This window comes from Hydra viridissima, unplaced genomic scaffold (assembly GCF_058129835.1).
Source record: "Hydra viridissima isolate aposymbiotic clone 2 unplaced genomic scaffold, HvirCarnegie_v1 scaffold_10, whole genome shotgun sequence".
Lineage (NCBI taxonomy): Eukaryota > Metazoa > Cnidaria > Hydrozoa > Anthoathecata > Hydridae > Hydra > Hydra viridissima.
Genome location: NW_028324309.1, coordinates 15,647,501 through 15,670,517, shown reverse-complemented (window position 1 = coordinate 15,670,517; position 23,017 = coordinate 15,647,501). Strand labels below are relative to the sequence as shown.

At 29.5% G+C, this 23,017-nt stretch overlaps 2 protein-coding genes across 7 annotated transcripts in view; one reads left to right on the top strand and one right to left on the bottom strand.

Annotated features, from left to right (window-relative positions):
• Positions 1-7,868: 7,868 nt before the first annotated feature.
• On the top strand, positions 7,869-19,437 carry LOC145181095 (DNA topoisomerase 3-beta-1-like). 6 transcript variants are annotated; one of them, XM_090099910.1, is made up of 18 exons: positions 7,871-7,988; positions 9,582-9,630; positions 10,343-10,485; positions 10,591-10,668; positions 13,120-13,188; positions 13,425-13,469; positions 13,630-13,797; positions 14,047-14,181; positions 14,303-14,545; positions 14,800-15,063; positions 15,172-15,354; positions 15,485-15,697; positions 15,859-16,094; positions 16,243-16,342; positions 16,465-16,527; positions 16,620-16,819; positions 18,459-18,561; positions 18,870-19,437. In XM_090099910.1, the coding sequence occupies exons 3-18, from the start codon at positions 10,345-10,347 to the stop codon at positions 19,212-19,214; spliced, it is 2,586 nt and encodes an 861-aa protein (XP_089956036.1). In that variant the 5' UTR covers positions 7,871-7,988; positions 9,582-9,630; positions 10,343-10,344; the 3' UTR covers positions 19,215-19,437. The 6 variants fall into 6 exon arrangements, 5 of the variants coding, with proteins under 5 accessions (XP_089956034.1, XP_089956036.1, XP_089956037.1 ...); XR_016456267.1 differs by lacking the exon at positions 9,582-9,630 and having other exon boundaries at positions 7,869-7,988; positions 16,465-16,513; XM_090099908.1 differs by lacking the exon at positions 9,582-9,630 and having other exon boundaries at positions 7,869-7,988.
• Positions 19,438-21,222: 1,785 nt separating this feature from the next.
• The window catches only part of LOC145181559 (uncharacterized), a 1,902-nt gene continuing 107 nt past the window's right edge, over positions 21,223-23,017 (bottom strand). The window contains exon 1 of the mRNA XM_080056673.2: positions 21,223-23,017. This exon is cut by the window's right edge and continues 107 nt beyond it. Coding sequence (XP_079912799.2) covers positions 21,387-22,928 — 1,542 coding nt within the window. The 5' untranslated portion in view covers positions 22,929-23,017 and the 3' untranslated portion in view covers positions 21,223-21,386.

Sequence of the window (23,017 nt, the reverse complement as noted above, 5' to 3'; positions counted from 1 at the left end):
GAGAAAGATGTTGTTGCATCAACTTGTGATGGCGCTCCTATGATGATTAAGTATGGTAGAGAGAGCCAAGCAATTTACCAGTTTTGTTTCAACTATGGCATACATTTAGCTGTTTGCGACGCTCTTTATATATATAAAAAAAATATTTGAATTAGAACATATACAAAATAGTTTGTATGAAGCTTGTGTTATGAATGTTGGTTCGTCACTTGTTGAATTTAAACATACATTAAATACACAAAAAAACATCAAAAAAATACATAAAATTGTCGGTTTTTTTAGAAAATCAACAGTAAAAAGTCATATTTTGCAAAACAAGATTAAACTTGGGTAAAGAGAAGAACATCCTTTAGAGCTCAAACTAGACGTAAAAACTAGATGGAACTCGTTAATTGGTATGGTTGAACGTTTTATAAACTTTCGAAATTACATTACTGAATCTCCTCTTGAGTTGAATAAAATGGATATGTTGGCAGAAGTAAATTTCAACCTTTTATGTTATTTGATTAATGCTCTAAAACCAGTAAAATTAGTTGTAGAATCTCTTAGTAGACAAGATGGTTCTTTGTCATCAACAGATGCAATAATCGAGTTTATGATCAATAAACTTCGTAATGCTGACTGTGAAATTAGTAAAACGTAAATGGAAAACTTGCAAAGAAGAATTGATAAACCCACAAATAAGAGTTTAATAAATCTACTGAAATCGTTGAATGATTCATCGCATATTCTTTCAAAAAATGAATTACTTTTGGCAAATGAAATAATGCAAAGGATTTTTTCCAATAATATTTACAAAACAGAAAATAGCAGTGAAATTTTTTCTGTTGAAGAAAAATAAATGACTATGGAAGAAGAACTGGATAAAGTTATGCAAAACTCAGTATCAAGAGAATCACAAATCAGGGATAACCAAGTCTATGTTAAGAATATAAAAAAAGAATTTACAATATTTTGTAATACTGGAAAAAGAACCAAAAATTTGGAAAATGTATTTGTTGCTATTTGTTCAATCAAGCCAACATCTACCGATTCTGACCGTATATTTTCAATATCAGCAAATTTCTGCAGCAAAATCAGATCACGGTTGTCAGATAAATCGTCGAATGCGCGTGTATTTCGAAAATCGTTTTATTTAAAATTGAATAAAGATTTATAAAAATTAAATTAAAACATTGTTTGCTGTTTTTATCACGTTAAAAATTTTATTGATCGGTTATCCGATATCCGGCCGTTTTAAAAAATTAAAAACCAAATCCGGCGGATATCAAAATACCGGATTTTCAGAAACTCTTATTCTATGGATGTATGCAAGATAAAAACCTGATTCATACATTATGCTTTTTTTTTTTATCATTATTATTAGATTGCACAAATTCCCAATAGCCATCCCAAAAGCAAAAAAAACTATTTTTTTTAAATTAATCCTGAAAAGTTTAAAAGTTGTCTTTTATACCTCTAAAGCAGCATTTTACAAAATAAAAACTACTGCTTTCATTTTTTGTATAAAAAATGAAACCCTGAATTTATTCCGAGAAGACACTTAAAATAATTTTAAACCTACATTCAGCCTATTCAAATTCTTTAATCAAAATCTTAGATGATCTTAGATTTAGATGTAAAAATAATGGATAATACCACGAAATTGCTATTTCGCAGCAATTGGCCAATATTTGCAGCCAATGATCTATTTTAGTATCTAATGCAAAAATATTTTATCAAAAGTTGATTGGAGTGCAAAGTAAAACATTTACTCAATTTTGCACTGGGCCCAAAAAAATTTTCAGATAAGGAAAGACTTTCAATAAATAATTCCGATTTTTCTAAAACATCGGTTTTTTTTAAATTTAAAGCTGCCGATTCAAGAATTTGTATTTCAATGTTTTCAGATATTTGTAAAATAATTTTATCAATCATAAAAAAATAATTACTATTTCAAAAGGTTATTACATGATGATTTATAAATTACATTACAAGAAGCCATCTTATTCTCCAGTTTCGTCGTGCAAGACTTCCTCAAATAACATTTGAGGGACTGAATTAGAGCAGCAATTTCTGAGGACAAAGCCTTTTTCCGGACATTTTTGGTTGAAATTTTAAAAATGATTTTATAATTGAGTTCATTATTACCGGTTGCCGATGGATTAACCTGTTGATTAAGTCAGATATCCCATTACACCATGATGTCTATCAAGTGTGGTATCTTCTAATAAGCTCTAAAGTTTTGTTATTCCTCACTCCAGCTTCTTTATTTGTCAAAACACAGTGCTATATAAATGGCAAATGCAAAAATATGTTTGTCATGTGGGACTAAAACACCCTTTAATTCTTCTTTTATCTCTAACTACAATCAGAAAAGTCCGGAATTGTATGAAAAGATTCTGTGATAAAAGAAACTCACCTTGATGTCGGAAACTTGTAATGCTGTGAAGATTCCCAAAATCAAAGATCAAGTGCAAAGTTCGTGTTCAATCAGAATCTTTCAACAAAGTAAAGCGAATCTGTGGATTAGAAATAGAGCAAACTTTATAAAGTATTATGCAACATTTGGTGCAATTTGAATAGGTAAATTGTTCCTTTTTACCACGCTTTTTCAAAGTATTTAATTTTAATTAGACCAAAATTGCCTAAGGTTCAATAAAATTTGGTTTTTGAAAAAAAAGGACAAAAGTGGAAAAAAGGAGTAAAAGGGACAAAAAGGGATTGTTGAAATTTTAAAAAAGATAATGTAAATTGTGTCGCGGTATTTTATAAACAGTTTTAGAAATGTGCTCCTCAACTTACATTTTAAGAAGGTTTAAGTTTGGTCTATTTTAAACAATTACAACTTATTTTTAAGTTAATGATTAAGGTTGAAATAGTTTAAAGTTTATGATAGCATTTTATAAATTTGTTTCCGTGAATGTTTCAAAAAAGTATTGACTTTTTTCGCATTTTATGGAGCGGTGCTATCGGCTTTGTTCATTTCAACGGCCATGTGTATTAATCCATTACGGTCAAAACAAATTATTTCTTTAAGTATACAGTAGTAATGCTTAATTGTTTAATAGGATAATATTGGAATGAGAAAAAAGATTGTCGTCGGAATCGGTATGAATCGGAGAAAATGTATCAAATGTATTCCCGTTGCTGGGAATGATACATTTTCTCCCGCTCAGAGTTGATAAACAGCGGAAATCTTCTCTCTTCCACTTTTCTATTGCTGCAATAAGTGGCGGTCTCCCAAAACTTTAAGGGAGCATAATATTTTGGCTTTTACCTCCTAATTGGCAAGCGTCACTAGAGTTTTTTAAATTTTTTTAATTTTTTTTTATTTGGAGTTGGAAAGTTTTGGAGACCACCATCAAGTGGAAGGTGGAAATTAGTTACTAGCAACTGCCAACAGAAGAAATTTAGAGGCAAGGAGATTCAGAGGCCTCCTCCTGTTGTTTCTGCCTCCCAACCACGGCGACCGCTAAACTGGAGGCGGAGCTTTTGCCTCCAGCCGATAGAACAAATGAAAACATGGTGCAAAAATTTTTTTACTTGACCGCGGCCTCTAAAGCATTCTCCCTCCAAAAAATTTTGGCGATGACCGTTAATTAGGAGGTGGAAGTCATTCGGGGCGGAAGCCAAAACATTCTGCCACTAAAAAAAAAGTTGACCTTTTGGCAGAATGTGACATTGCCGCCCTGAGGCATTATAAATTCTGCTCCCATTCATGTTTTAAATCAAGTTTAAAATAAAAAATATTGTCTTGTTTAAGACTATTTTTTATTTTAAACTTGTTAAGAAATCTTTCTAAATAAAAACTACACTTAAGCACAAAGTTAACGCACCACTTATAAATTCCGACTTATTTTGAAAAATATTATGTATATCCCGGATTTATAAATTACAAAGATGATAATGTTTATTGTTACGCCTTTTCTAGGTTTTATTCCTTTTCCCTTATTTAATTTCGAAATTGTGGCAGCTTTCCTTTATTTAATTTCGAAATTGAGGAATAAGTAGCATGCTTTGCTGTAATTAAATCTCACTTCTAAAATAAAAGTATGTATTGATTTTAAATTGTTTTAACAGTAGAAAAGATAACTGTCGTTTTAGCAACACATCTGTTCGCAATGTAGCGTTCTAGACAAAACTTCAGTCGTAATGAATGCGTTGCAATTGTTACTTTGTCCAATGGAAGATTAACAAATTGCGAACTTGGTAGAAGATTTGGAATGTCTCATGCAGCAGTCGGTAGGGTTCTACAAAAGTTTGAAGAGACCAATAATCATGCTAGAAAACTTGGCCAAGGCTGACCACGAGCTACCAATACCGCGAAGGACCGATTTTTAATGCTTCGAATTTTTCGATTTAGTTTTTTTTCACCATCCACAAAGTCAATTTTATTATTATCATCGAAATAATTGTGTTCATGTGTTCTATTCTTAATACATTTGTCAAAATATATGATAATATTGACGACAAATTAAAGTAAAACGAAACGTATAAGTGGTGCGTTAATTTTGCGGTTAAGTGTATTAATAGTGGAAAAGCAATCGTGGCCCAACTTTAAATTATTTCAAAACCACAGTGCGACTACCGTTTTACCCATACGATCTTTTTTTGCTTGCAAAATAAGAAAGTACATACCGTAGATACTAAGGGTCTGCGTCTCGGAATCGTTTTCTCGAAATGAACCGGGAAAAGCGTAACGAGACGAGAAATTTCCCGGAAAAAAATAACGAGACAAAGGAAACAATTATCCCGGAATAAAGTTATAAATCGGGACATAAATTTTTTCTCGGAATTTAAAAACTGTGTCCCGGATAATTACGAAACGTTACGAGACAGATCAATCATATTAACTAGATATCTAACTCGCGCTTTCGCAGTGAAGAGAATTTTTTGCCAGCCAGAAATGACGCACAGTGACTCAAAACAACAACAAAAATGGCACTAAACCCCTCACAATTTTTTGATAAATATAGTGCCCTTTTTTAAGTAATATTAAATTAGAATGATCATTTATTTAAAAAGTAAAAGCAGTATTTTAATAAAACTTATATTTTACATTTTTATGGTTAAAAGAAATTAAAAAATTTAATATTACTTTCAAAGAAATCTAAAAAATGAGATGTTTTTATTTAGTAAAAATGGAGAACTTTTAATCTAAATTAAAGTCTATATTTACTTTGAAGATAATCTTATAACTTTATATATTTTTTGATGAAATACAAATGTCAATGAACCCATAAAAACCTTGTCTTCCGCCATTTTTTAACAGTGGTTTATTATATCAAAATAAATGAAAATGGCGGAAAACAAGGTTTTTATGGACTAATTGAGTTTTTTACTTGTATGACTTGTTTCAACATATCAAATATAGTTTCAAGAGACATATTTTGTCATCATATGCTACTTAGAAATTTGTTAAAATGTTTTAACTTGAATAATGATTTACTATTCAAGAAGTGCTAGATATTTGAAATAGCATATTTGAAATAGCAAATAACAACTTCAGTATTTCCTGTAATATACAAGTAACATTATTTACTTAAACATTATAGCGAACGTAATGTGATAATTGTCAAAGAAGTTATAACATAAAACGTTAAACAGTGTAAAGTGAAAAATAACATAAAGTACTCAAAAATGTTTCTGATATATATTAATGATTTTAAAAACAACAACAACAAAAAGGTTAGATCTTATCCCGAATATACATGAATTAGGAGTGGATAATTTACGAATTTAAGGATTTACTTAACGAAATCAAATAAAACTGAAGAAATTAGCAACTAGAGCATAAATCAATGCTTTAATTAGATTTATTTCAAAAGTGAAGAAAAAAACTAAAACAATGTGGTAGAAATTATGATTCTTTTAAAGAAAAAGAATACCAATGGCTTCAAGAAAATCTTATGACCATTAAAAGTAGCCATTTTGGTTCTGGAAAACCCCATAAGCAATGGGTGGTCCTTTGGAAGCCCTCGGACACATTTATCCCCTTCTTCCAACATATTATAGTGGAAAGATTTAAATACTATCCCAAAAATATACTTTTTCCCCTGATTTCAGTTGCTACCATTAACTTTTACAAAGCTGTGTTTATGTAGATGGTATAACAATATCAATAATAGCAGCTGAAATAAATAATGGAAATTGTGCCAGAAATTCATTAAATTTTATATTAAGGATTAACTAGTCTCGTTATGCCTCGTTATGTCTCGTTATGTTCCGTTAAAAAGATGTAAATTCCGGGAAATTGTAAAGTTCCTATTTTGTCCGGTGTAGCGTTTTTAATTTACTGCCATTAAAATTTTACTGCGCAGCAAAATTCCAACGTAAAAATTTTACTGCGCAGTAAAATTTCAACGTTGGAATTTTACTGCTATCGTTATTTTTTTACTGACTTTTTTAATGTACAGTTTCTGGCGTTTATTTTTTTGGCGTTTTCAAGATGTACAAAAATATTAACTTTCATGATATCAGGAAATACTTGAATGACAAAAAGTTTCCTGAAGGTGTAAATGAGAGAGGAAAAAAGGCAAACTTTAAAAGGCAATGTAAAAACTTTGCAACTATAGACAACAAATTGATGTATTGCAAAAAAAATAAGGGAAAATGCATAGCTTTACATAAAAAAGTGAATCAAAATCTGGCCTGGAAAGTAAACTATCATTTAATGTATGCATTAAATAATAAAAGTTTCATTAAAAGAAAAATTGAAGTACCCTTAGTTTTATAAAACATGTATATTTTTACCCGCCCCTCCCAAAAACTTTAACATCTCTTCTTTTCTTGATGACAGTAAAAAAATAATGAGCGCAGTAAATTTTTAACGTTAAAATTTTACTGCGCAGTAAATTTTTAACGTTAAAATTTTACTGCGCAGTAAAATTATAGCGTTAAAAATTTACTGCGCAGTAAAATTTCAACGGAGTAAAATATTAACATGACACCGGGACATCTCGTCTCGTCTCGGAATCGTCCCGGACTTCGACTGAAAATTGAAAATTGTCTCGAATTTTATCGCTAATCGGGACAAAGCTTTTAGGATCGTCTCGTCTCGTTTCGATTTAAAAAAATAACGAGACGCAGACCCTTAGTAGATACCATAAATATCCTATTTTGTCGGCGATACACTCGGAAAATAAAAGATTTGTCAATTTACTCATTTCCGTATCATCCGTATTCAAAATATATATACAGTAAAAATTTGCAAATCCATAAATACTACTTCGTTAGTTATTAAAAGGTGCTTTAAATTGTATATTTTTAGTTACCCTTTAAGAAATAAGAAATAAACACATGTATCTCACAGCATTTTCAAGTATCATCAGTAATTAAGATGACCAACTTTTTTACAATTAAAAGGACATTTAAAAAAAGTCGTTAATAAAAAAAACATTTGATTGATTGCAACAATTATACGCCAAAATATTATATATGCATAATAAAACCATTTTATTCTGCAATGCTAACTCTTTTTGAAGGAAGACATAACTTATAAAAGGAGGGCTGTAATCCTTAAAGGAGGACGACTAGTCAGCTAATTACATGTATGTATGTATGTATGTATGTATGTATGTATGTATGTATGTATGTATGTATGTATGTATGTATGTATGTATGTATGTATGTATGTATGTATGTATGTATGTATGTATGTATGTATGTATGTATGTATGTATGTATGTATGTATATATGTATGTATGTATGTATGTATGTATGTATGTATGTATGTATGTATGCACGTATGTATGTATGTTGTATGTATGCAAGTACACTCTATTATATATATATATATATATATATATATATATATATATATATATATATATATATATATATATATATATATATATATATATATATATATATATGTATATAATTTATTTTAGAATAGTATTAATTTCTTGAAGAATGAAAGTTGTGCTAATGGTAGCAGAAAAGCCTTCTTTAGCACTTTCAATATCAAAGATATTATCAGATGGAAATATTAATTCCAAGAAAGGTTCTAGAATTATTAGTTAAATTTGTGAACAGGTTTTTCTTTTCATTTGCTGCAATATTTTTTTAAAATACATTGTAATAAAGAATTGTATAATAAATTAAGAGAAAATGGACATAATAATTTATATAAATGTGCTCACTATTATCTATTTACCTTTAGAATGTTAATATTTAAGTTAGAAGGGAATGTTTAAGTTAAGAGTGAAAGTTACGTACTAGTTTAAGGAGGGAAATAAAACAAACTTTATTTGTTTACTAGTGAATTTCAGTTTAATTTGTTAAAAACCATCACTAACTTAGAAAACCCTAAAAAATTGATGATTGATACAAAGAAAGTTCTCCTAAATCCATCTTTTGGTATATAAAAATAGAAGCTTCACTTTTTTAGAAAATCTAATTATTAAAATCAGGTTGTTAGGGCTTTTTTCCAAAAATCACTTTTTGTTTCATTTTTAATTTTTATCAAAAAGTTCATATTTTTAAGACTCGATTTTCAAAATAATTTTTCTGCTGTCAACTAGAATAACATTAATATTCACATGTATTTAAAGATAAATATCAGTTCATCTTCAAACTGAGCTTGTAGTAAGAAAAAAATAATTTTTATTAATAATTTTCATATTTACCTGGAAATTTAGAGAAAAAATAAATTGTATTAAAATATTGAAGTAATTTATTTCTCAGAGTTGGTCTTGTTAATCAAATGTAGCATATGAAGCTCTTGCAGAGATATGATGTCCATTTTTGTTGGCTGTAATATTCAGCAAGAAGAAATTGATTAAATTACTTAAAGAATTTTCTTGCTGGATTACCATAAGATAAATGCTTCTGCAAAAAAAAGGCAGAGAGATCCAAAAATTATAAGATCCCCAAATTGAAGAAGGTTAACAGATTTGATTTTACAATACCAGCAAGGATGTTTTGAAACATGCAGTTGGATTCCACTAAAATGTTAGGAACTTTCAAATCACAAACAATCAATGCTTTGATATTTTCCAATTTGAAGATGACTTAATATTTTTGATAGGTTTTGATAGTTTTCTATGATGTCCTCAAAAACCCCAACAACATAAAGTTTCTTCACACCCATACAATTGAGCTATCTGAGTCAAATTTTGGAAGTGATCACTTTGGTTCACTTTCTTCTCTGTTGGTGTTACTAATCACAAATAGGTTTTAAAAAAGCCAACTCCACTTCAAAAATTCACTTTGATGAGATTTTCTTGTAATGAAAGAAAGAGAGGCTTCAAAGCACTCCCAATAACCTCATCCAGTTATTTGCAAAGAACAACAGACTTTTCTTCTGAATTTCAATTGCTGTTCAAAAATTCAAACAGATAATGAAATAACTTCTCTAATGATATTCCTAATTTTTCTAAAAGTGGGCCTCAACCCCACTTTCTTTTTGTGTGAACTTATTTAAACACAATACAAGTTTCTTGGTGTTTGATAAGTTTGTTACCTGTTGGATACTCATCAAACTTTCTGTAATGAAGATTTGGTTTTGTGTGCTTATTTCTCTTTTTTGTATGGTAGAACTGAAAAATTTTAAAAATTTTGTATTTGCTTAAAACTGTTTTTTTGTTCTCTCCAGTTGCTTAAAGATGGCTGATGGCTTTTGAATTTTTGGATTTTCTAAACAAGTGAGACTTTTGTACTCCAAAAGATGAATTTTTCAGGATATAAAAAGAAAAACTGGTTTTTTTTAATTATATGTAGTAGTAGTAATGGTATAGAGTATTTTTGCGTTAATAGTGAAAAGTGTAATAAGCTTCACACCGACAGCAAAGTAATATTTTTTTTTATTAACAATACTGACACCAATAACCTACTGAAGAAATTAGCATTATTTTATAAATTCTTCATTTAAAACTTACTCAGTGCATTGATGGTGCTTTAAACGACTTTAAAAATTATTAGTTTAGTAGTTTTAAGCTTTTTTTATTTTATTTTTCTGCATTTGATCAAATTGTGTTTCTATTTTGACATTTGGCATACAAATAATATAGGGAAAACAAAAAAACAGAAAAAAAAAGAAAAGCGGGTTCTTTTAAAAAAAAATTATACTTAGTTTAGACAAAGTGAAGAAGAAAAGTTTTGGAACAAATCCATTATAAAGATTATAAGAGCTAATTTTTTTTTTGAATTAAGAGCTTGTAAAGAATGTCTCATTAAAAAAAATTTTTTTTCACATTTCACATCTAAAATAATGGTTCTTAACTAATTCATGATATTTATTAGATGTGTCAATATTGAATGATCCATCAAATTTATAAAGTTTACCTGCCTAAATAAAAATATTGTTTTAATCTCTTTTCTATTACACAAGAACTTATAAGAATCTTGGTTTTTCAGGTATGTCATCAGCTTGTATGATTCATGAGTATTATGGAAATTTCTTTGGGGAAAATGTTAAGTTTAAAATGACATCTGTTTGTGGCCATGTTATGTCACTTGATTTTAAAGGACATTTCAACAATTGGGATGCTGTTGAACCAGTAATTTTCAGTTATTTTATCTCTTTTCGTATATTTTGCTTATGAACTAAAATTTCAGAAGTACTGTCAATTTTTGCATAAAATTTTTATTTTGTATTACAATAGATTGAATTGTTTTCTGCTGGTACTCGAAAGAAAGAAGCAATGGAGAACCTTAACATAGTGAAACATTTAGAATCAGTGGTAAAAAATGTTGTTTTTTTTTTTTGTCTAGGAGTCAAAAAAGAAAATTCATTCTTTTTTCAATCATCCTCTTCTGTTCTGCTTCATTAATTCTACAAGCTCTTAATGTAAAAAAAACTGTGCTAACGTAAAACACTGTGTGTCACTCTAAATGTGAAAATGTTTACTAATTAGGAAGATTGTTGTTGATTTTATTATTATCAACCATACTATTGTCATTATTTAAAAGATTTTAACAAGGCATTTGGACAGAGAAAATTTCAGATAAAATTATTTCTAAAGAATCTAGAAATTCTAGGTTGTCATTCCATGCCAAGTGGACTTGGTGTCAATTTTATAAAACTTTGTAAGATTGTTTGTATACATACAGATATACATACATATACATGTATGTGTGAGCAAGTCCTAAAGATTTAAGCTGATAAATGCCATTACTTTTAAGGAATTTAAAAGCAAAAGTGAAGTTTAGCCTCAATTTTTGCAATCAAAAGAAACACATGAAGCTACTTGTATCTTAAATCCATGGAGGACCAATGAGTTGACTTATCATTCATCTGAAATCTCAACACAACGTCAACTTAGTTGTCAGTTCTAATTACAACAAACCTGGTCCTGATTTGAAAAAAAAAAAAAAAAAAAATACAAAATTGGACTGCCTCTTCCAAGCTTAAATAGCAAATTAAGGGCAGGCTGTTGCTGAATTCATTGTTTGTAATGGAATTACATTTAAAACTTTGAATACATGATTTATTTTCTACCTAAGAATACAAAATTCCCAAAAAATCATAAGATAATTGAGGTCTGGTCATGAAAACAATTTAAAGGGTTCAACGCAATCAAATATAAACAAACTCTTATTTTCTTTGACATTGGATAAATAAAAAAAAAATAAAAAAATCTAAGATTTCTATAAAATGATTTTTTGATCAAAAATCATTTTATAGCAAATTCAGATGGTTCAGGTTGGCAGATGGTTCAGGAATCATGCAAAAATTTGGTAATGATAAGAACTGTTTGCATCAAACTTACGTATGCCTATCATTTACCAGTCTTATGTTCTTATAAGAAAAGAAAGTTCTGTGTCCTCATTTTCTTGTTTCTTATAAAAACATGAAGTGGAGGACACAGAATAACATGAGTCTGCAGGGTTGTAATTTGAGTTAAATAACGAAGGTGAAAGTTTGTTTTTAGATGTTTTAGAAAATCACCTGTTCACAATTCAATTCTTCAAAAAACAATGTTATTAGTAAACATGGGTACAAAATCAATCAACAATCAATCAAGTCAATATCTAGGGCTCTAAAAAAAGATGAAACAGCCAATACAATAGAATTGAAAACACAATAGATATAATTTAAAGGTTTAAACACAATAGATACACAATAAAACACAGTAGATATGATTTAAAGGTTTATTTGGTTTGAAAAAAACATTAAGTGGCACTAATTGAAACTTAAACATCTCTAAGTCAGTCAGAAGTCAGAAGCTTAATGTCCTTGTTAAAGAACTGGAGTCAGAAGGTCTAGAAGTGGTCTGGAAGTTCTCTGCAGAAGAAACAGTAGTTTGTTAACTGCTGTAAAGATTACTGAGTTTGGTTTTGCATACCCTTTGACTGGCTCTTGTTCTTTAACAATCTAATTAAATTAGAAAAAGACTCTTTGACAAGGAAAATCCATTTGTCATTCACCTTATGTAGTAAAAACTTGAAACTTAAAAACTTAAAACTTAAAGCTTAAAACTTCAACTAGAAGAATCAAATGAATAAGTTCGGTGAGAAACTTTAGAAGCAAGCTACAACTTTGAACAAGAATTCTTACAAAGACTGATTTTGGAAGCTCAATAGCCACATGCAATTAACTTGAAAGACTCAAAAAAATTTACTTTTAGTTGAAAAAGTTGTTTTCCAGTGTTAAAAAATTTTTTTTGTTCTAAAACTAAAACGGTTTTGTTAAACAAAAATCTTAAAAAAAAAACAAAAAACAAACTGAAACAGTAAATTTACTATATAAATTATTAGCAGGATTTGGTCCACTTATCAAAATTTAAGTTTTTCGCAAGTTGGATGAATTATAAATTTGCTTAATTATATAGTCTTACCCACTTAGCAGTAGTTAAAGAAAAAAACTTTGAGCATGTATGGATGATATTTAGAGTACATTAACATATTTGATATTCAATTTGTCTATAGAAATGTTGCATTTTTGTTTGTGTATTATAAAAAGAGTTTATTTGGAATTATTTTGATTACAATGAAATATCAATCTGTTATGTACAAATATCAAATAAAAAAGGTAAAAAAACATGGTGCAACTAAGAATTGTGTAGCTCAACAGTCTTCAAAAATCTCTGTCAAAATGAAAGTTGATGAAAATAATTTAATAAAGTTAAAAAAAAAAAAAAGCTTAATAGTTTATTCTTTTGATTGAAAAATCTTTTTGCATTCTTTTTTAGGGTAAAGATGTTGATTTTTTAGTTTTATGGCTTGATTGTGATAAGGAAGGAGAAAACATTTGTTTTGAGGTAAAAACTGCAAAGCTGTAGTATTTTTAAGTATTAAAAAAAGGTATATGAATCACAAATGAAGACACAAACTTTAAGATATTTTTATCCTTAGGTATCTAAATCCTTTGATAGTAATCCTAAATAATTCCAAATTTGCCTTCTACAAGTAATTACCCCGTTAGCATGGCTTTTGTTTGATAACTTTCCTCAGTTAACTGAACAAGGTGTTTATATTTATTCAGGTTGTTTTTTAGGTTATTGATTGTGTGAAGCCATTCATGAAGCCAAGTAAAAATCAGGCATATTTTTCACAATAGTTTCCTGTTTTTTATATTATATTTAATTATGTTTTTTGGTACTCACTGATTATTCTGGGTGTTAAGCTTAAAAAATAATTTTTCAAGTTTATTGCAGTAATAATTGTTTTAATGGCATGATATGAAATTTTCTTTTTTTAAGACTATCTATCGAGCTCATTTTTCTGCAATTACTGATAAAGACATAAAAAGAGCAATGAATAATCTTAAAGAACCTAACAAAAACGAATCCCTTTCAGTAGATGCAAGACAAGAGTTAGATTTGCGTGTTGGGTGTGCTTTTACAAGATTCCAGACTAGATATTTCCAGGTATTTTAAGTTTTATGGGTTAATTTAAAATACTTTAAAGTTGAATGATGATATAGTAATCAGATAATCATATCAAAATCAGGTTAAAAAGTTGTAAAGACATAGAAAATTAAATGTTAATAAATGTTAAATGTAATAAAAACTTACATTGTTATGTTTGGAAAAGTCATAAACTAGTTGCAAGATTTAATATATAAATTATTTCTCCAATATCTCCAATAATTAAGCAAAATCTTTCTCTAATTTTAGGGCAAGTACGGAAATTTAGATAGTTCACTAATCTCCTATGGCCCATGCCAAACACCTACTCTTGCATTTTGTGTTGCAAGACATGACATCATTCAATCTTTTAAACCAGAAACTTACTGGAAAATTCAAGTTACGGTAGTAATTTTATTCATAATGAATTTTTTTATTAAATTTTTTCACACTTTTTTTTGTTTTTTTTTTTTAACTCAAGTCATAGTTTTTGTTCTCTGTTACAATTTCTTCTTTCTTTTTTTAGTTGAAATCAAGCGTTGTATTGGATTGGCAACGAGTGAGAATATTTGATAGAGAGATTGCAAATTTATTTTTTAATATGGTTAAAGGTGCAAAAGAAGCTAAGGTTTTATCAGTTCAAGAAAAAGAAAAGAAGAAAGTTCCTCCTCTTGCTCTAAACACTGTTGAATTGCTTCGAGTAGCATCTTCTGGCCTTGGTATTGGTCCACAGCAAACCATGCAAATTGCTGAAAAGCTTTACACTCAGGTATTTTTTAATTTTGCTTTTTTCAGTATTAATAAGAAATGCATTTTTTTTTTTTTTTTTTTTTATGGGATGCAGTGATAAAGAAAATTGTAAGTATATCAAAAATGTTCTTGTTTGCTTGAAAATGGTTAACTTAATTTTTTTAGGAGCACATTAGTTTAACAAACGTTGTATGCATAAACAAATCCAGAAAAATATTTTGATATTCAATTTGTTTTACTTTAACAATAGTTATAATAAAATTTTGATAACAGGGCTACATAAGCTATCCAAGAACAGAGACTACCAGTTATCCGAACAATTTTGATTTAATTGGGCCTCTAAAACTGCAATCCAATAGCCGCAGTTATGGAGAATATGTAACACAACTATTATCTAAAGGTATTAACAAACCTCGAAAGGGAATAGATGCTGGAGATCATCCTCCAATCACTCCTATGCGTCTAGCTTCACCAAATGAACTTACATCAGATATGTGGAGGGTTTATGATTACATAGTGAAACATTTTGTCAGTACTGTAAGTTTTTGTTTAATGTTATTTAATGAATTATTAGTGAAAAAGTTTCTTCAAGCTCTGAGCAACACTGAAGTAGCATTTAGCAAAGAAAGTATTTTACTCTTTTAGGTCAGCTATGAATGTAGTTACAAGGTTAAGACTGTCACTTTTTCTGTCAATAAAGAGGTCTTCATTTGTAAAGGTAAAACAGTTCTTGATCCAGGTTTTACAGCTATAATGGATTGGCAAGCGATACCTAAAGAAGAGAGTATTCCCTCTCTAGAAAAAAATCAATCTCTTGAAATTAAAGAAGTAAAGATATTTTGATTTGTTTACAGCTTGTTTTTGTCATGTTTTACAAAATAAAAACCAGAAGTTTATTTCAAGTTAATTGAAAGTAGTTTTTATTTATTTCCGACTAATTGAACTAATTAAAATTCAGGTTAAACTTGTGGAATGCTTAACTTCAGCTCCTGATTATTTAACTGAATCTGAATTGATATCATTAATGGAAAAACATGGTATAGGTACAGATGCAAGTATATCTGTACACATTAACAATATATGTCAACGGAACTATGTTACAGTCATTTCAACTGGACGAAAACTAATTCCAACCCCCCTTGGAATCGTGTTAGTGCATGGCTATCATAAGGTTGGCTCATAAAGAAAATATAAATATTTTTTTCATTGTCTTCATTTTTTTTTCTTCTGATCAAATTTTTTTTTTTTTTTGTTGAGATCTGGTCTTGAAAATCTGGATGTTAGCAAATTTTTTAGATTGATCCTGAGTTAGCATTACCTCATATTTTTTAGATTGATCCTGAATTAGCATTACCTACTATGCGGGCTGCTGTTGAAAAGCAGTTAAATATGATTGCTACTGGAAATGCTGATTATAATGCAGTCTTACGTTTTTCAGTGGACATGTTTGAGAAAAAATTTGAGTATTTCATGAAGCATATTGAAAGCATGGATGAGTTATTCGAATGTTCTTTTACAAAATTGTCAGAGAGTGGGAAACCAATGTCCCGTTGTGGAAAATGTAGAAGGTATTTAGCTTTCTAAATTTTTTTCCATTTATTTTAGACTGTGGTAAAGTTATTTAGTTAGTTAATGTTTTTTTTTGTTATTGCTGCCAGGTTGTTAAATTGTGCATGAATCAATGAGTTAAAAGATAATTAAATGTGTTGATTATAGATTTATGAAATACATAACTGCTAAACCCTATCGCTTACATTGTTCTAATTGTGATGAAACATATGCTCTTCCACAAGATGGATATGTCAAGTTGTATCAGGTAAGTTTTAAGAAACTTTTTTTTTGTGTCAATTTTATCATTCACACAGTTGATTACTAAGTGATAATGATGACAATTATGAAAATTATAATGAGTTTTATTCATATTTACTTTTATTAAAGGAGTTGAGATGCCCATTAGATGATTTTGAATTACTGCTATGGACAAAAGGTGGAACAACTAAGGTTTATTTCAAGAATGTTTTGTAATTCTGTGGCTACTTCTCTAACTACTCTATCAACAGATTGTTATTTATTTTGTTTCTTATTTGTTGCAGAGTTTTCCACTTTGTCCATTTTGCTTCTCTCATCCACCACTAGATGGTATGAAAGAAAAAAGTGGTTGCAATCAGTGCACACATCCAACTTGCAAACACTCTGCTGCTAGACTGTCAGTAATGGAATGTGATGCTTGTGATGGAGGTGTTCTGGTATTGGAACCATTTACTGCCCCAAAATGGCTGTTAAGTTGCAATAAGTAAGTAGCTTTAATAATTCCAATTTTTTGAAGTCGCTGAAGAAGAAGAAATCTGTTTAGATGCAATAGTTAGGTGTCTGTTTAGACCAATAGTTACATTTAACTTAGAAGGTTAATCTGTCAGTAGTTTTAATGCATTTTGAATACATTAGTTGTGTTACTTTGCTCATATTTACACAACTTTTTGTTTACTAATTTATTGTCATGTGCAACTTTTAATAAAAATAAAAAAAATCATTTTAGTTTAAAGTCTGACTGATATTAAAAGTATTTGAATTTCATTTAGTTTATCTTTTTAAACATATGAATGCAACATGTATCATCTCACAATACAATACAATATTACTCTTTTAACATATAAACCATCTAAAGTTTACAGAGACAGCAACAGAGATAAAAACAGGTGTGATAAAAGAACTTTTGACAGCACAAAAATGTAAAATTTGTACAAAAACAAATATTAAACAAAACCCAACGTTGTTGTAGTTTTTTTTAGTCAGATATGATTTGGTGCTGTTTAGATTGTTTTCTAAATGAGCTGGTTCTGTAAAATATCACTGGCTTTGTAGATCAGGTTCTAGACTATTTCTGTATAGTCCTAAAAAAATCTAAGGTGTTAAGTTCTAAACCTTCTGAAGAGAGAATATCAACTAGCATTTTTAAAAATTACCAACACCACAAAATTATGAATTCAAACATTCAATATTTGTTTGATGTGGTGTACATTTTACAATGTATTCTGTGTTTTCATTTTTCCTCATAGAAAAATGTATACAGCAAATATTCTAAAACATCATAGTGATAGTCAGGAACAAATATAAAAAGTTTAAAATTTAGTTTTTTTAAATGATAAGAATTCCATTTTTAAAACCATACTCAAATAAAAGTATTCAGAACACTGGCTGATTTAAATCAAATGTTAGGTATAACTGTAGTTAGCAATCTTTGATTATAAATTGTTTGTAGTATATTGTTGTTTTTTTTTCTGTTTTTTTTTTACTCTTTAGTTAGAAGTTTAAAAGTTAATAACAATAGTAAATAAAAATTTTTAAATTTTTTATTTTGAAATTAACTAAAAAATCATAATGAACATCTTCAAAATGGTAAATAAATTTGCTTAAATTTAATTTTTACCACTTTGATGGTGTTCTTTGAATGCTCAACATTAAGATGTGTCAAGAAAACTGGCACTTCATTATTAGATTTTATTTAGCACAATATATACAGGCTTTACAATATCAGCCAGTAATTTATACTAATAATTGAAGGGAAAATTAGCTGAATTAGTCACACCCAATGTTACCAACAATAAATGGTATTAACACTTTGCATAAACTTTAAGTTTTATGAATATTTTTCTAAAAAATTTTTTATCTTTTTAAATATTCTATTGTAAAAATAAAGAAAAGAAGGGCTGTAGGATATTCAAAAAAAAGTAAGATAATGATGTTGAAAATAACTTATAAGGGTTTATGTTGCTATGCATCTATTAGTCTTTCTCTATATAATTTTAGATCTTTGTTAAAAATTTTAAGCTTTTTTTTCACAGTAAGTTTAATTTTTCAATAATAATGTCAGATCTGCTTTTTCTTTTTTTTTTTTTTCTCAGGTATTTTGCTGTAAAATCTTTATTTTCCAGGTGCAGCAGTGTTTGGTCGTTGCTAAAAAATGTACCTTCGGTTTTAGTAACAGATGATATTTGTGAGTGTGGGGCGCGTTTATTGGAAGTCCATTTTCATAAAGTCAGTATCTTTGTATTTTACTTTAATATAATTGACTTAAAACTTAATTAACTTGGAAATAATAAATTTAATTGATGTTGGTGTTACAAAATTTTTCCATGGAATAGTTATAATAATGATAACTAGCCTAAGTCTGGATTGCTAATAATGATATAATGTGGCTGACTTCACTTGAGTCTCTTTGGATTGCTATAATCAGTTATAACAAACCTTAACGATTAGTATGACCATGGTTATTTAAGGAGATATTTTTAAAGGAGATCCTTGCAATTAAAATTTATATGCAACTAGACTTTTATAACTTTTAGGAAAAATCTCCGCTGCCTGATAATAAAGTAAATCATGTTGGTTGCCCGATATGCGATCCTATTATTTCTTCTCGACTTCGCTGTCTAAATCAAAACGATCCTGCAAGTAAAGGAGCGTTTAATCAGTCGCGTGGGCGCGCCACTCGTGGTAGAGGTTTAGCACGTGGGAGGGGGCGTGGAAGAGGAAATAATAGAAGAAATGAAAACGAAAGAAGAGGTGGCGGAGAATTTCAAAGAGGGAGAGGAAAAAGGGGAAGAAGAGGCGGAGGAGATAAATCTGATGATAGCGAAAATTATTCGAGACGACCTCCCGAGCATAATCTTTCTGAATTTTTAAACTTTTGATGTCGCTTGTTAAATGACAGTTCTAGAATCTTAATCAGATTTTAATCGTTCGTATTAATTCTTAATGGATATCAGCTTATCGTCAGCTTGCTAACATTTTATAGAATAAAAATACATTGTAAATTTCAGTGTTATTGATAGTATATCCAAATTTTTATGCAGCTGTAATGTATGCAGACAGATGTTAATTATGCAATTCAAATGAATTAAAGTATGATCAAAATACCATTTCAATTAAAATGTAACTTAAAAGCTTTTTAGCTTCAAAAAAAATGTTTGTTTTTTTTTTTATTGTAGAAATAAATCGCAAAGCTCAATCAACTTCCCATCAGCTTTAGACCATTATATGTCACATGACCATAATATATCAAGACGGTAAATTATTTTGTTAATAAAAATAATAACTTTCTAATTTTAACATTCTACTGTTGAAAACATCTGCTGAAAAACTCATTTTTTTGTTAACTGCAACCTTAATTCCAGTTTTTAATCGATCAAGAATAGAAAGCCAGTAAACAGATTGCCTTAACTGCAGATTCGTGTTTGACAAGTAACAAAATTTCAAGCAATTTAATAAAACAACGAGTCTGGTATTTATTTTAAAAGACCTTTTTGAGTGATCGACCAACTGATTGACTAAGTGTAATATAGAGCGTAAACACTTTTCTAATTAGTTATGATTGTTTCGTTTTTGGCATTAGCTTATAAAAGTTTATTTTAAAAATTTGAAACACGTGGATTATTCCTTAGCAACACAAACCAATAAAGAAAATATATTGCCAAATAGATGTTATCACTCCAACATTCGTTGATTGGTTGCTAATCTGAGCAAGAGATGAGATCTAAGAGTTAAAATTTATGGTTACTTTGCCGTAATAATTTGACCCACTTGGATATAATTTGTTACTTTCTTAATCCAAAACATTTCGATTCTCTTATGCGCAACTAGCGCTAGCCAGAAATGAGGACTGTAGTTGGCAAAAAAAAAATATGTATAATCTCTCATTTTAGAAATTTCATAAGATTATCTGCGCACTTGCGTATCTTTAGCTGATCTGCTATCTACTCAGATTAAATGAACACAGACGGGTGTACACTGAACTATTTTTGAATTTCAATGTAAAAGAATTTAAATATTCCCTTTTACGTTTTAACGTTTGTATTGACGGGAAAAAAAAAAGTTGTTAAACTTTTTTCAAATAAAGATAAATGCCATGAAAAGCCTCAAAATCAGAAATTAAACATGGCTCTGAGATTTTTACTGAAAACTGCTCCTGTAACCTCCCGGGCAAGTGCGTCGATTAGCTATATTAAAATAACGTGATGACAACAGTTTCCGTAAATAAGGAATTTTTGAAAAAACTTTGATTAGGAAATTTGCTGATAAGTTCATTTTCTATCAAAGATTAACAAAGAAATTTTCAACCACTTATAAACTATCATTCATGTGACGCAATTTTTTTAAAAGAAAATTTGTAAAGAATCACAGGACGCTCGCAATCTTCGTAATCGCAATCTTCGTGGTTTATAATCACAAATCGTTGATTTTTTTGTTACAAGATATTTTTGAGTAAAAAGAAAATTTTCACAAAACATTTTAGGATCAAATGTATGCATAATCTTGGAGGAGGATTCAACTTTGGTATTGTTAGTATAAATTATCTACGAACGAGTGATAAAATTGGCGACTGATTATCACCCCGCCTCCCTCATCATTTCATATAGCGGTCTTAAAATATTCTCTCTTATGGATCAAGAGATCCAAAAAAGTGTAAATGGCTGTAAACCACGAAAAAGTAGTGCAAAACAGATAACGAAGATTAAGCTTTCAGAGATTTTATAACTTTTTCAGAGATAATAAATAAATTTTTCAGTGGTAATATTTTCCGTCCTTTGAATAATTTTTTGAAAAAAAACTCAAATAAACCAAGAAAGTTTCAGCGCTCATTTTTTTACATTTCTAGTTTGGTTAATCGAAGCATATTGAAGCAATGTCAAAAAAACGAGACTCAACTTTTTTTGTCATAATTTTAAACTTTGTTCATAATTAATATAATCTTTACAAGAACAAAAAAATAAATTAACTTTATTCCATATATATAAGCACTTAAATTCTAATAAGCAAATCACATCTAAAAATAATTAGATATAAAAATTAAAAATAAATCTTAGCTATATTGCAGAGATAGCTTTGATCTCCCGCATAACACGACCAATTGAGTTCTTTCCCATTGGTACTTTATTAAACCATATATCACCCTTTGGTTTAGTCTTAGGCGTCAGGTAAAATGAAGCTATGCCTGGTGGTCGATGAGCTTTGAACATTTCAAAAGCACGTATAGCGTCTCTTTCACCCCCATCACTTTCTTTGACCAACCCTTTGCACTTCTTTTTTTTAGGGGGTTCGATGGTGTTATTTATATTTTCTTGGACGTAATTTTTTTTAACATACTCCATGTAAACTTTACCATCTATATCTCTCTTCATAATAAAGTCGTCAACAGTTAACTCGTGGTGTGCCATGCGTCCTCTTACACCGTGATATACAGTATTATACCACCACATTAGCCTTAGTAGAGGCCGAGGAGCGTGAGTTCCAATCGCGCCTGATGCCCACATTTTCTCTAACTGGCTAGGTGTAATGCTCTCAATAGCATTCGGATGATTGCCTTTTCCTTTTCTTTTAAGATCATCCCTTTTCGTGACAAGATGTCGGTTTACTATATCAAACCCTTTATCAGTTAAATCAAAGTTATCAGGAGCAGGTGGTACTTTTCTATATAAAAAAAAGCGCCTAAGACCATTTCGATATGTTGTTAAAGTTACTGGCTCATACTCATTACCAACCCTTCCTGGTCTTGTATCTCGAATATCGAGAAAAAAATCTTTAAGTAACTCCGGAGCGTTAAAACGATTTACTGAATTCATATCTAATTCTTTGTGGTACCTTTCTTTATACCAACGTTTAAATCGACGAACAGACGTTTTAGTACCTTCAATCGTGTTTTTACATTTTTGAGTTTCGTCCGCTTGATCAACATCGTGATCGCGAGACGTTTTAGGGCTCGCATTTTCCGATAATTCCGTCATCTTTCCGACACTGTGTAGCATTGGCAATCCGTTTGTTGTCATTCCACTTATAGTATCAGAATAAAAACTTGACGAATATGTGTCGTCCGATTTCGCTCGTGGCAAACCAATCAAAGAAGGTGGCATCTGTGTTTGATTTGTATTGAAGTCCATCACTGGAGATGATTTTGGGTACCCATGAGGGTTGTTATAACCATCTATAGCTGTTAAAGAGTGGTTGTTTACCATTGCTGGTGCATGATAACCGTTCAAATTATGCGCAAAATTTCTATTTAAACTTTCTGATTTTTGATAGGGGTTAATAGTTGAAAAGTGCGACATTATGTTCATATTTTCAACTGGCATTTGATACGAATTTGAGTTGTAGCTAGAACTATTTGGTAAATGCATCTGTAATCGGTTGTTTATTAAGTTCACATGCATTATAGAGTGGTTAAAAGTAAACTGATTGCTTCCATGGTTTGGGTGAAAATTTCGATACATATCATATGGTTTTTGATTTTCTGTATTAAACACAGGGTATGTACATGTATAGTCATCATTGTTGCATTTTCGATACGACATGTCTGAATCCTCGCAGTAATCAAATTGTGGGCCAGTCCGTGCGCTAAGATACGATGCCATTGAATGATAGATATTAAACTGCTTTCAAATTATAATCAGTCTAATTACAAAGAGCGATGCTGCTCATTATTTCTTGTTTGTTGTTTCAA